The sequence below is a fragment of the Uranotaenia lowii genome, chromosome 2, assembly GCF_029784155.1.
Source record: "Uranotaenia lowii strain MFRU-FL chromosome 2, ASM2978415v1, whole genome shotgun sequence".
In the NCBI taxonomy this organism is placed as follows: domain Eukaryota; kingdom Metazoa; phylum Arthropoda; class Insecta; order Diptera; family Culicidae; genus Uranotaenia; species Uranotaenia lowii.
In genome coordinates, this window is record NC_073692.1 from 332,011,372 (window position 1) to 332,026,390 (window position 15,019).

Sequence of the window (15,019 nt, forward strand, 5' to 3'; positions counted from 1 at the left end):
TATCTGCATTCTTTTCTCGTCCGTCCAAAGTATGGCGATACTCCGCTACATACGGCCTGCCGTTACGGCCATGCCGGTGCCATTCGAATTCTCCTCTCGGCCAAGTGTGACTTCGAACGGATCAACCTGAACGGAGATACGGCTCTGCATATCGCCTGTGCCATGGGAAGACGCAAATTGACCCGAATTTTACTGGAGGCTGGCTGCAAGCAAGACACGAAAAATGCTCAGGTACATACATTATCTTTTTCTCTACACATTAAACCACCTCTATAGACCTACTAGTATGTTGGCTCCTTGCTCGGTGCTATCTATCGATATGATTACCGCATACCGCCTGATGCTGGATTATTATGGTTATTGAGTGCCTCTTCGTAGCAACAGTGGAGATTTTAAGTGTACAACCGTACAGCTTCAATCCGAATGATCCACTTGTGCAATTTATGATTGCTGCGGAGAAATAATTGTTGCTAGTGGCTTATTATTTTCGTTGTTTAGCATACCATGTGGAATGTTCTGAATTTACTAGCAACAAACAGGGAAATCTCTAGATATTTCGTTTGAAACAAGATATTGCTATAACAATATTTAAGAAAATAATAATGCTAATAATGACCAATTTAGCATTTGTTTACCATTATTTAGAAACTTTGATTTCCTTCCTTGTTTCCTTCCTTGATTCAAACAATATTCCATTCAAGCAAACTTTTCCTTATTTGAAACAATGTATTATGAATTTGGCGTTAATGAAAAAAAAAATTTGGAACAAACAATTTATTCTTTGAACTAAAAAAAACTTAAAATAAAAGACTTTGTTTTTGTTTCAAAGGTGAAAATTCTTTGAAGTAAAGAAAAACAGATAAGAAACAAAGGAATTTTTAACTGTCCCAGAATCAAAGAAATTTTCCTTTTTGGGCGACTAAACAAAGGAAAATTCCTTTGTCCTTTGAAATTTTATCGCTGCAGGTAAATTTAACACTCAAAGGCCTAATGTGTGTTAAAGTTATACTGAAGCCCAGCCCGAGATCTTGAACCTTATATCTAAGGAACTACTGAACCAATTCCTACAAACTTTATATCATTGAATTACTTAAAGTATCAAAATTGTTTTGTTATACGAATTCGTTATAAGGTTTTCGTATTTTCAGCTAGATATCGAAATTTAGAGGTAACTATGTTCGTTGAATGATTCTTTTCTATTCTATTTTGTTTATTTATAGAGGACTTTAACCAGCTTGGTCATTTTTCTTCTTAAGTTGAATTATTTTTTTTTTATTTCAATGTGACTTTCTAAAGTAAGGTATATGGGTAAAGTAGGTTAAGCTAAAGTAGGGTACCTTAAGGAATATGCTTGTTTCGTCATAGAAAAAAGCTTTTTATGTGAGTCACATTACTGTTTCGTGTTCAGACACTAAAGGAGTCTATTTAGTATCTGGCTGAAACTTGAAAAAGTAGATAAAAACGTTTAAAAATACATTTAAAATGTTTGTTGTCGAAAGCTGAAAATCGGTCACTAAAGGGACATAATGAGAATCCCCATGGGGCAGTATAAGCACCATTAATCGGGGCACGAAGAGCATTTTCTGTCGAAAAGTCTAGCACAAATTCAACTCGATGAAGTCAACTTAATCATAGAACTACAGCTTAAAAGATCATCTGACGAGTTGGCCTAGAGGTAAGGTGTCGGAGAAGGTAACCCATAGGACTTAGGTTCGATTCCTGGTCGAGGCGATTTTTTTTTCATTTACTATTCATGATTGATTATTTTGATTGTTGCATTATAAGGCTAGTCGCATCATCAATCAAACAAAGCAACAACAAAATATTGTATGTGTGTTTGTAGAATACAAACAATTGACATAAATAATAAAATAATAATGTGATATAAAAGTGCATAAATATAAAAAATTGTTAAGAATTACTTTGCGCGATTTTTTTTAAATTTATTAACAATTCAAAATTCAATAGTTATAACACGATCAAAAAGTTGAAAACTCGAAACCAATCCAGCATTTTTTACCATTTTGTCTACTATATATAAGTTCAACCCTTGAATTATGAGGGAAAGTAGTGATAACCAAAAAAAATACAAGTTACCTTGATATTTCTAAACGTATCACAAAATCCTTGTAACTTTGAGTTAAACTAAGTTCCACGTCCACCTACTAACTAATACTAGACACTTCAAATAATTCAGCAAGCTAAATTTGTGATTTCGGATCAGTGATTTACAATTTAAAGTTGTTTAAATTTTTAGAGCCGACTGTTTTTTGAGGCTGGGCCTCTTGATTGTCAATACCCTTTTTTCTAGAGTGGTGTTCCATTTCCCGACATATTTCTATTCCCTCAAATTGATAAATCATGCATTCGAAATTAAAAAAAAACCGTCCTTATGTTTTTTTTTGTATTCAATCCTGAATTCAATTCTATTTAACAATTTTCAATCTTCAACATATTTGCAGGGTTGCTAGCGATTTTTCGTTTTTAAATTCCAAAGTTTTTCCCGGTTTTTCCCAGGTTTTTTCCCGGTTATAAATGATGATTTTTCCGATATTTTTTATACTCGTTTTTTGATTTAAAATCATGGCGAATTAAAAAAAATCAATATAAAAGGCTTCAAATTTCTAATAATTGTATCCCAAAACTTGTTAACCGATTAGAAATCATGGCAAACATTCCGGCGTCTTGTAACACGTAGTCTTTTCGATTCAAATTTACAGGCTTTCATGATTTATTTTAAAACAAATCTAACGAACTGGGCATCTAATCGTTGTTTTTCTCCACAATTTCAAAAATTTTGCAAAAAAAAGTCCGGTTAAATTGATTTTGAAACTGTAATGTTAGTACTTTTCAGCCAATATAAATTTTCTAGAACTTCTATTGAGTTCTAGAAAAAAAGTATAATTTTTATAGAAGTATGTTAACAATACATCGAAACATACTATAAAATCAACTTGAATGGGGATTTGTCTTACAAAACTTAAAATGATCAGATTGCCGAAAAATAATTAGTTATTTTCTAAATTCAGTTAAATTTTGTTTGTACAAATCCAAAGACATGATTTTCAAAAAAAAATTTCTTTTAAACAAAACAATGAATAACTGTAGTAATAGTCATTTGAACTAAAGATTCGTGAAAATATAGAAACCATGTATAAAACAGGGTTGAGGTTTGATTGTTCGAGTGTAAGATATTAATTTTTATCAGCGTTAAGACCTTACATTTCGGAAACTATAAGCAACAGCTTAACGTAGAATGAATTAAAAACTTAACACTTGCGATGTAATGCTTCCTTCCTCAGACCAATTAAAACGAAATACAAAATTGAAAAACCTTTTTTTTTTTCTGATGGAAAAGAGGTGTAACTCTGCTTAAAAACGTCTCACGCTGCCAAATTATTTGCTTTTTGCATAAAATAATTTTACTAAACCTCTTCAAGTGAGAGTGTAATACCTCTATAAGCTAGAGTCGTTTACCTGACTAGATCAAGGAAGTTAGAGAAAATAACACTTTTGTGTTATTTTCTCTCCTCTTTATTGAAACTTACTCAGAAAACTTCGAACTGATGCATCAACTGGTGTGAGGTGGATTTTTATCAAATACATATTGAATAGTTGAATTCCTAGATCACTTTAATTCGTTTGTATGTTGCTGACCATCTATAAAAGAGAACCTGGTTAAGTTAGAAACCTCTTTAAGAGAGGAAAAAAGTACAGTTTTGTGTTTAGATTTGTCGATAATAATTTCATTATTAAATTAATATCATTTGAGTTATGCTTGTAAGCGGAGAGCGAAAAATCGAGATAACTCATCTTTCTCCGCAATAAGTGTTAACATAAACGCTTATTTTATTAATGAACGAAAATAAGCGATAGTGAGATAAATCTATATCGAGACTCTCAAAAATACTCTTAAATTTTGAAATAATTCTAAAAATATTTTTGAAACTTTGTAAAAAAATTTCAAAAATGTCAATTTTCCCGGTGAGGTGCCGAAATTCCCGGTTTTTTCCCGGTTTCCCGGTGACGTGATGAAATTCCAAAGTTTTTCCCGGTTTTCCCGGTTTTCCCGGTTCGCTAGCAACCCTGTATTTGATAATCAAAATATATCTCAAATCCAGATTTTACGAACATAAACAGTCATAGCCCAAGCAGCGTGGGAGGTTGGGGTCTGAGTTTTAGCTTTTTTAATGTTCCAAGAAGGTTAAGAACGGCCCTACAAGATGTAGGGGGAAAGTTCATACAATGCCCCATGTAGCTAATAAGAGCCACTCGTGTTTTCAAGAAACTGTAACATTTTAAGCCTGTTAATTATGTACTACCAATTTGTTTTTAATGCTGTGATTTGTCATGGCAAGTTTGAATTTTTCAGGAGCATTCTCAGAATTGTAAAAATTTAGCAATTTTGTTTTTTCTTCATTTTGATGTTAAATTGAAGAGATGTCACCAAGCAAAGTGAAATGAATAAGACAATATTTTCTGATACATACAGATAGAAGGGAATCTAATATTCTATTCTATGACTTTATGCAAAAAGATCATACTAAACTCGGTAAAATATATATTAGTTTTGAGCGTCAATTCAGCCCAAAAAATCAACTTTTAATTTTGGTTCAGTCCATTTTAATTTTTTCTTTCAGTCCAAATGTGTTTTACTATTAGTGTGTTTTAGGTTTTCGGCTGAATACACAGCGCCACGAACTCGCAACAAAAATCAATTCTGTGGTTTTTGTTAAAGTTTTTATGAACAAAGCTTTTGATGCAGCATAATGAATTTCCGTAATGAAAACCTATTGGCCTTTGTGCACCCACAAATCAGACTCTACTCCAATAATTAACTTCCTTGGAGGTGGAATTATTGGTATAAGATTCTATGCCGGACCAGCATTAACAAGCTTTCTAATAAATGGCATTGTCCTCCCAGCACAACCGCATTGGATATGTCTGAAAGAAACCAAACAAAAGATATCCGATATCCTATCACAAGACAAAGCAAGATGGAAACAATCGACCAGCAAGTATATTGTCGAATTCTCTGTTTCCAACTGACGGCCAAACAGTTGCTAGATTCCCTTTTCGCACCCCATTTTCATCCCTTTCCCATCAAAGACAAACCAACCTACCTAAGGGTCCAGCGCCGATTGACCGGCGCATAGGGCTGAGATAAAAGATCTCCACTGCTGGCGATCCGGAGCCAGCGTCTTCACTTGCTGCCAGCCAAGGTTCTCGTGAACTGTGCGGATTTCAGCGGCTAGACTTCGCCGCCACGAGCTTTTGAGCCTGCCTCTTCTTCGATGCCCATCTGGATTCCAGTCAAGCGCCTCTCTGCAAATCTCGTTTTCATCTCGCAGCGTATGCCCAATCCATCTCCACTTACGTTCCCGAATCTCGATTTCTAGCGCCTTTTGATGACACCGGCGATGAAGTTCAACGTTTGAGATCCAGTTGCCAGGCCACCAAGCGCGGATGATGTTCCGCAGGCAGCGATTCACAAAAACTTGCAGTTTTCGCGTCGTCACCGCATATGTGCACCAAGTTTCACACCCGTACAGCAATACGGATTTGACGTTTGAGTTGAAGATTCGAATCTTAGTTCGTAGAGAGATCTGACGTGACCGCCAGATGTTTCGGAGACTCGCAAACGCAAATCGGGCTTTTCTGATCCGGGTTTCGATGTCCTTCTTGGTACCACCATCAGGCGTAATCTGGCTACCAAGATACTGGAAGCACTCCACTGTTTCAACCTGTTGTCCAGCTACCACGAAATTGGAACGATTTTCTGTATTGATTTCCATCGACTTGGTCTTTCCGACATTGATTTTAAGACCTGCTGCCTTGGAGCTTTTGGTGAGGTCGTCGAGTTTGCTCTGCATGTCTTGTTGTGTTTGGGCGAGCAAAACAATATCGTCTGCCAGGTCAAGGTCGTTCAGTTGCTCCATGGTTGAAGGATTCCACGGCAATCGTCGGTTTGGTCTACAGTCAATCGATCCAGTCAAGATCTCATCTAATACGATGAGAAAAAGCAGCGGTGACAAAATACATCCTTGTCTCACTCCAGCAGTTACCGGGATTGGTTCGGACAAGACACCGTCGTGCAAGACTTTGCACGAAAATGCCTCGTACTGTGCTTCGATGAGATGGACTAGTTTCTCTGGGACCCCTCGTCGTCTAAGAGCAGCCCAGATGTTTTCGAGGTTCAGTCGATCAAATGCTTTTTCGAAATCAACGAACACCAGCAGAAGAGAGTCCTGGAATTCGTTGATTTGTTCCAGTATTATTCGTAGCGATGTGATGTGGTCCACACATGATCGTCCGGATCGGAATCCAGCTTGTTGCCGTCGGAGTGTAGCGTCGATTTTCTCCTGGATCCTGTTCAGGATCACTTTGCAGAGTACTTTGAGGGTTGTACAGATCAACGTTATGCCTCGCCAGTTACTGCACTCTGTCAGGTCTCCTTTCTTCGGGACCTTTACGAGGATACCCTGCATTCAGTCGGCCGGGAATGTTGCAGTATCCCAAATGTCAGCGAAAAGACGGTGCAACATTTGTGCTGACAAGGCAGGGTCGGCTTTGAGCATTTCAGCAGGAATGCAATCGATTCCAGGCGCTTTGTTGGATTTCATGTTTTTGATTGCCGCTTCTATTTCAGCCAGCGAGGGCGCTTCCGAGTTGACGCCATTAATGCGACTTACTGTGGGCGCCTCGAGCTGCGGGTTTTGTTGGCCATTGCTATTTGTAACTCGGAAAAGTTGATCAAAATGCTCAGTCTAATGCTTGAGCTGATCTGTTCGATCTGTCAGCAGCTGACCTGCTCGGTTTTTCAGCGGCATTCTTGCATTAGTCCTTGCACCACTAAGGCGGCGAGAAATATCATATAATAATCGGATATCTCCAATGGCGGCGGCTCTTTCTCCCTCTTCGGCTAGGGAGTTTGTCCAGGCTCTCTTGTCTCGTCTACAAGCTCGTTTAACTGCCTTTTCCAGCTCCGCATATCGTAAGAGGGCGGCTGCTTTGGCTGACCCGGTACATGCCTGCTTAATTCCGACTTTCGCCTTTCTCCAATCATCGATCATCCTCCAGGTTTCATCCGACATTCATTCACTTCTTCTTCCACGAACTTTACCGAGAGTACCATGGCTCTTCGTGATAAAGGCATTCTTGATTCCACACCACTGTTCTTCGACTGTTCCGTCTGTCGGCAACTCCGAGGCTCGGGATTCTAGCTGTTCAACGTATGCCCTTTTCACCTCTGGATTCTCCAACCGGCGGACGTCGTATCGACACCCGACTTTCTCCTCGCGCCGTTGGACACGCGCAACTCTCAGTCGTATCTCACCAAGGACGAGGTGATGGTCAGATGCAATGTCTGCGCTTCGTTTGTTGCGGACATCAAGAAGGCTCCTTCTCCATTTTCGACTGATGCAGATGTGGTCAATTTGATTTTCTGTTCGGCCATCTCGGGATACCCAAGTGACCTTATGTGCTGGTCGATGGGGGAAGAGCGATCCACCGATCACCATGTTGTTGTTGCCACAAAATTCTACAAACAGCTCTCCGTTTTCGCTCATCTGTCCAAGGCCATGGCGCCCCATGATGCGCTCAAAGTCCTGATTATCGGAGCCAATCTTTGCGTTGAAGGCGCCTAAGTGGATTTGAATGTCACCCTTCGGAATTCTCTCAACCACGCTGTTCTATTGACTGTAAAACTGCTCTTTCTCCTGCAAATCGGCAACGTCAGTTGGCGCATAACACTGGACCATTGTAAGGTTTCTAACCCGAGTTCTGAATCTGGCTACGATTATTCTTTCGTTTATCGGTTCCCATCTTATGAGGGCCGCATGGGCCTGCGGGCTTAACAGGTAACCAACTCCTCGTTCCCGAGTAGCATGTTCTCCTCGTATGCCAGAGTAAAGCAGTACTTGCCCGGACTGTGTCTTGTGTTCTCCAGTGTTAGGCCAACGGACTTCGCTCAGTCCCAATATCTCTAGCTTGAGGCGGCTAGCTTCTCTAGCAAGTTGAGCCAGCTTTCCTGGCTGGGCAAGGGTCAAAACGTTCCAAGTTCCAATTCTAGTCCGTGTTTTCATGCTAAAAGTCGTTGAAAAAGTTCCAATTCGGTTATTTCTTCTCTCAGTTTCTGTAACAATACAAGATATCAGGAGCAGTAGGTTGTTAGCCTAAAGTCCCTATCCCGCGATGGGGCTGCCATCTTGGACTTAGCTGGCGGGAGCCGCATTTCATAAATTCAGCCGCTCGCTGCGAGACAGACGCTGCTCGAGCCGCCCTGACCTGGGGAACAGACGCGTGCGGCCACCTTCTCAGTCTGCACGCGACCAAAGCATCCACCGGGGTTGGGTACCCGATCTCCGCTTAGGTTACTCGCATCCCAGCCGGTACCACGGGGAGGTAGAGATAGGAGTTGTGAATAAGAGGTGATATGACCACTATGGGGTCTCGAGTTGCACATTATCCACCGTTTACCAGCCCATCAAAGACAAAGGAGGAGGAAAAAAAATCACCTGTCAAACGGCATACGGCCAATGCAGTGCGTTATTTTTGGTAATCAGCGGTTGCAGGAAGGCTATGACAATAAACTTTCGTTTGCTTACCGACTCAGATGGATGAGAATCCCTTAGAATATTTTTCTTGTTTCGCTTGAACGTACCGGTCATGCATCATTTTGCTTGGGAGCTCGTATGCCAGTCAGTAGTGCTTTTCCAATCATATCATCTTTGGCACAGTACACTTTTGAGCGCATTTTCGGCACAGAGATTTGCTAAATAGGCATTGAATTTTTGCAACCTCTTCTCTGGGTGTAGAAAACATTTTTCTTCAAGGAGTCAACTCGTTTTAACTCGAAATGTTCATGAATGTTATGGTAAATTGAGGATTCGCTTAGATTATGCCTATAATAGAGCCTGTTCCCCTATTTTCAAATTTGGAATTAAAATTCAAATTTCAAAAATCTTATTAAAAATTCACTAATTGCGATGCGTAACATTCATATATTTATATTGATAGAGTGTTGATAGTTATAACGTGGATTTCATGGATTGTCAACAATTAGTGTTTGCTAGCTCAAGTAATAGATAAAGGTTCCGTTTATGTTCAGTTCTTAAATCAATTATTAAAAATTTCTTAGTGTTAATTTAACCAACTGTATAGTCGATATTTTACTTTCTAAAAATCAGTTGAATTTAATAACGCAAGACATGATTTCTTCATAATTAAATTCGAAAATATGTGATCATAGTTTACTAAGTTCTCGAAAGAATAACTCGTTTTTGAAAGATGTTATGCTTTAATGATAAATGATAAAAAAAAATCAAACCTAACCCCCCATTATTTTAAAATAAAATTATTTTAATAATCATTCGTAAGTTAAATTTGTACTTAAACGGAACTTTTTAAAATTCAACATTTTCAACTGGGTTAGAGTTCGGGTGTATGGTGTTTCAAAATTACGAATTTTTATCTGCAAATTCAGATTCAGATAAAACTCGTGCTTTGAAATGAGGGACGATCATAAATTATATTATTTTTGTAGCTATTCTTATTAACCGTTCTTACATTTTTTTGAAATGGTATGTCTTTGAATCCATGAATAACAATTGATAAACATGATAATGGATTTCAGTCTCTAGGAACGTATTGGAGAAAACTAACAGATCTCACATGTTTTTTTTTCAAGCAACAAAGAAAAATATTGGAAAATTGCTAACCGAAACTAACTAAACTTTCGGTGCTTTTTCTGAGAGCGAGTACGTAATCGCTCCAAGATTAAGAGGAGGCTTAACACACTTTAGGTACCTTCTTGTAAACAACCGATTATCGACGAGAGTTGGTGGTGCTGTTTTGCACATGAGACCGTTTAAAAAAAAAATGACCTGCGAATAGCTTAAGACAACGGAATTGGATCAGAAGCACCCCAGTTTGGCGTATAATTACCGACTCCGCATGGGTCGTATCGCAGGTTATTTACACTCATTGTCGGTAGTAGGTATAGAGGGCTCCAATTCTGGTGAAGGTCTTTGAAGGCCTCAATTCTACGGTGTTTTCTTTACGCTATGTTGCGTGTGAAATTGTTAGAGGTCGTGAATGCTTGGGGCAGACCTTCTGGAAGTAATTTTTCACGGTGAATTAAATTTTTGTTCACATGCCAAAGAAAAGACACTTCCTCGTTTAACAGTTCTTTCTTCTAAATACAAATTCTGAAACCAAAAATGATCTATTGATTTTATAGAAAATTTTAATAATCAACTTTTTTTTTGTATTTTTAAGAGTGAAACACCTCGGGACATAGCCATTCGGAAAAATCTGTTGGAAATAATCAACATCCTCAACACTCCGGTCCAAATTACTGCGCGGACTGCCCGGGAGAGGAGTTCCAGTAGTTCAAATCGGCACAAAGATCGTGATACTCAACCTAAAAGTGCCGACCGGTCCCGCAGTAAAGAAGACTATCACAGGAAATCGAGGGACAAATCTCGTGGCCGAAGTAGCAGCGGTCCTCAGGATCAACGCTATGATGTGGATCCCCGCCATTGGTCCCCTTATGGTTGCCACTACTTTCCTGATCCTCGGAATTTTCCATCGCCCAAATTGGAAACTCTACCTCAGGAACCGCTGCAGAAAGGAGAGCAGTATTACCTGGATTTGGCCGGAAACATTCGAAAAGGTCCGGTAGGGATCGGAAATACATGCTATTGCGCGCCATTCTTCAAACATCTTGAGCAACGGATGAACCAGAACCGTAAGAGTATTCGGAAATATGTGAATCGAGCAACGGAAAAACTAGACAGTCGCATGACTGCGTTGGCTATGAAGACCGACGACCAAATTGAGGAACTGACCAAGTATGCAAAAATCTTATGTGCTTTCTGAAAAAGTTTACTTACCAAATTCTTTTCTATTTCAGGACAATGATTGCCAACAGAGTGCAATGTGAGAACAAACGGCTGCATTTGGAACAATGGTTGAAGCGTGGAGTTCTGGAACGATCTACTGGACCTCACAACCCAAAAACCAAGAAAGACGAGGCTAACACAAACACCCTTACGCGCTGTCGAAGCCTGGAACTGTTGGACGGAACAGATGATATTCTATCGGATCGAATGAAATCCTCAACTCCCCAGTTTTCGCGAAGTATAGATTTTTTGGATTCCCAAGACCACATACCGCACCACAATCACCAGCAATATTCCGATCGCCTGGATAGTTCAAACAACTCCAACATGAAAAATCACTCGGAAACGGACGATAACAGCCGGAGAACGCCGCTGCGAAAGTTCGAATCTCCTCAACACAACGGCAGCAAACGATCTTCCTCCGTTAGCCATTCGGGTCGGGAGAGCTACTGTTATTCGGATAAGGACAACGACAAAGAGAAACCCCATGTGATATATCCAGATCATAGAACTGGTCCAGACAAAGGTGATAAAAGATCTTCGGGAAACTCTTCCGGGTACGATCACAAGAACGAGAAGATCAAGGTTACGGAACGGTTGGAAGAGCTGCTTAGTAAGACAAAGAAGATACTAGAACTCGAGAAAATAGCCAAGAAGAAACCCAATGATAATAGGTAAGAATAATTGTTTGATCAATAAGGTTCGCGGTTCGATACAATATGTATTTGATTTTTTTTCTTTCAGATATATCCTAGCACTAGATCGTCTCAAGGATATTCACCACTACGAAAGCAATCCTCAAGTTTACCACCACCAGCTGTCTTCAAAGCGTGACTCGCCTGGTCACAGCTACGATATTGCTCACGAGATGGAAAAAATCACCCAATCTTTGTTGCCGGACGCACCCGTTTCGCCGGAAATATCCAAAGACATCACCACCCGGAAGGAACGTTCATCTAATTCGCAGAGCTCGTTCCAGAATCAAGAGCTTGTACTAGCGCACAGTTCTACACCGCATTCTACCATGTCCCCGAATTCGTCTCTACTAGGTGGTACTAGAACTGCTGCCAAAGAAGTAGCTTCAGAAAGCCCGAATGGTATGAGGTCACTTCTGGCTTCAACTCATTTCAACGGTAATTTGTCGGAGTTGAATAGCGAACATGACGATTCGGACCAGGAACGACACGTCGATAGCTTGAACGCTCCTATGATAAATGGTTTTTACGCCAACAATTGTTTCGAAGACATTCCTAGCTCGTCGAATACTACCATACAATCGGCTCGCAATCATCGTAGGAAAAATGAAGAGTTTGAACAATCGGAGGATCAGAGACACGGTGATAGTGCGGAAGAAGAAGATTCGGAGGATGAAGACGAAGATGAGGATGCCAACGAAGAAAATGTAGATGGTGATTTGAATACCGATGATAAAGATTGGGAATCTGACGATCAATGTGATCTCTCTGATATGGCAAACCTAACACAACTGAAAGAGTTGAAGAGTAGGATTCTCAATGGCACCAGTTGGAGGAGTCAGGTTCTGCAGAAAAGTGTTCAAGATGTATTCCAATCTGCTATTGAAGCTACCGAACAAACACAAGAAAATGAAATCGTTCAAGACAACGATGAAGAGTCACCACATGATATGTCTGACCATAATCGAGTGAAGTACATCATCTCTAAACTTCAACAGAGCAACATCCAGCAAATTGACCCTCCGAAAGTTAATCAGATGCTTGCGAACGATGACAACTATTCCGATTCTAGTGAGGAAGAAGATGACATGGAGTGCGTTGATGGACCAACACCACTGGATGATCGACCCATAACTGCCAAAAGCCTTATAGAGATGTACGAAAAAGGGTTGCCAAAGATTGAAAATAAGCCACCTATGGCAGCAATTCGTCAACAACCACTCGTACCAAAAGATGCATATTTCCATGAGCTACCCAATAAACCAAAACCTCCTATGAAATCCCCGGAACTTACCGCTAGCCTAGCTCAGGCAACTCCACCGGAAAATATAAGCTTACCTGTTTTGGCCCGGAATCGCAATCCTCTACCGTCCTACCTCAACGACAACGAAATCTTCAACCCGTCTCAATCTCTAAACCCTCCAAATCACCTAGCTAGTATGCCCAACCAAATTCACCAGTCAACACCGGCACTATACTATCCGTCACAATCTCCGCAGTTCCTCAACGGTGCTAACGATTATAACATGCCTCCTTACAGCACTCAATACGTTCCTCGAATGCCAACACAGGAAAAACTGCTAACAAGCCGGAAGTACATCAATCCCTCGGGTTCCCCATTCGCCTTTTCCGGTGGAAGTACCGGAACGCCATCTCCCGAATTTCCTTATCACATGGGGGGATCACTAGGTCAGCATCCACCAATACCGCACCTTCACAATCATCCCCCGTCTCACCTTCATCCAACCACCTCATCAACGCACCTTCACTTCCAAAAGTCGCAAGATAACCTTTCCAATGACGACTCCGGCTACATCAGTGCCAAAGTTAGCGAAATCCACGGTCCCGTTAACAAAACCGACAACTGTGGAAGCCCCCTGTTACCGTTACAGACCCCGTCCGGCATTTTGCCGATGCCGCGACACTTTATGCCGGCTACCAGCAACACCAACTATCACCTCCTAGCGGGACATGGCGCTATCTCGGCGAGAAATACAAACAGTGTTGCCATGAACGCAACAGGTCGAATGGAAGGAGCCGCCGGTGTTGGAAATGGTTCAACCGTTTCCATCTATGATGACCAACAACAACACCTTCACTACAATCTAGGTGCTTCAAGTTTAGTGTAAGCGGATAAGGGCGTGCTGTGTAAATAGTGTTTTATAGAGTTTTAATAATTCTGTGTGTTTATTTAAATTATTTTAATATGAATTTTAGCTATAGGAAGGTTTTAATTCTACAATGTATGTTTTGTCTAAAGTTTTAAAGAATTTGCAAAATAAAAATTTCAAGTTGTACAATAAACATTATTTAAAAACTCAGTATTGTTTTCATGTGTATTGTGAAAAAGGAAACTATTTTACAGAAACAAATTTTGGAAACGAAGTGGTTATAAGTTAATAATGGAGATACAGTTGTAACCATCGGTTCCCAGATTAACCAGCTGAGTGAGGAACCCCCTCTCAAGCCTCAGGGTCGGCACACTCGAAAGGATTTTCGGCACAAGGATGCACCTTAGTAGCTCGGATAGAATTCCTACTTTATTCTCCCCAAACACTCAACACATTGGGGGGTACACAATGCCCTTCCCTCTTACTATTGTGGAGTCCTACCTTGTGGTTCTGCTGCACGATGCGTCGCAAGGCCTAAAGTTCACCTGGTTCGGTTGTCCGGTGGTTTTGCTGTTGGGCGACGATAAAAGGTTCCGTGGAGATGGTCCAGCGGGACACAGTGGCAGTTACCAGACCACGCCTGCGTTGGACCACAATGGGGAGGGAATCAGGAGAATTGAAGCGGCCACTAGCGGATAACGGCCTTTTTTTTTTAGTTGGTAACCACAGGTGGTAAATCCCGGTTTACGGATTGTATTCCAAGGCACGGCGAGCCACCGCGTCCCCCCAGTTTGCTACTCTGGGTCCATGGGTACAATGGGAAGACTCATGATATACTCCGTGTATACCCCCTACTCCCTAAACTCCACCTGGGGTCGCAGAACTGGTTCCCACCTCGAACTGTTTAGTACACTATGCTTCAATAGTGGGAGGTCTATTCGCGCTAATCGGCTCCAAGGCAATACTCATTAACGAGACCACTTTCAGCAAAATCTCTCATCCTTACGACTCAACGCCTGAACTCTCCTCTAACGACTTGAGAACCGAAATCTCATCGCAATGACTCGAGATTCCCACACAAACCTCTCCTCTTCGCGACTTGAGGCTTGATCTCTCCTCTAACGACTTGAGATCCGACCCCTCCTCGCATCGACTCGAGGCTTACATCTCCTCTGCACGATTCAAGGCCCGATCTCTCCTCTAACGACTTGAAATCTGACATCTCCTCGTAATGACTCGAGGTGACCACTTGTACCCCTCCTCTTGTTGGTAAGGGGCCTGATCCCTCCTCTAACGACTCGAGATCCGA

The 15,019-nt window shown here is 40.9% G+C and overlaps 1 protein-coding gene across 1 annotated transcript in view; it reads left to right on the forward strand.

The window, feature by feature from the left end:
• Positions 1–13,891, forward strand: part of LOC129744707 (protein phosphatase 1 regulatory subunit 12A) — a 194,263-nt gene extending 180,372 nt beyond the window's left edge. Inside the window, exons 5-8 of the mRNA XM_055737373.1 lie at positions 31–231; positions 10,279–10,853; positions 10,916–11,578; positions 11,649–13,891. Coding sequence (XP_055593348.1) covers positions 31–231; positions 10,279–10,853; positions 10,916–11,578; positions 11,649–13,728 — 3,519 coding nt within the window. The 3' untranslated portion in view covers positions 13,729–13,891. The remainder of the gene's footprint in view (positions 1–30; positions 232–10,278; positions 10,854–10,915; positions 11,579–11,648) is intronic.
• The last annotated feature ends 1,128 nt before the right edge of the window (positions 13,892–15,019 follow it).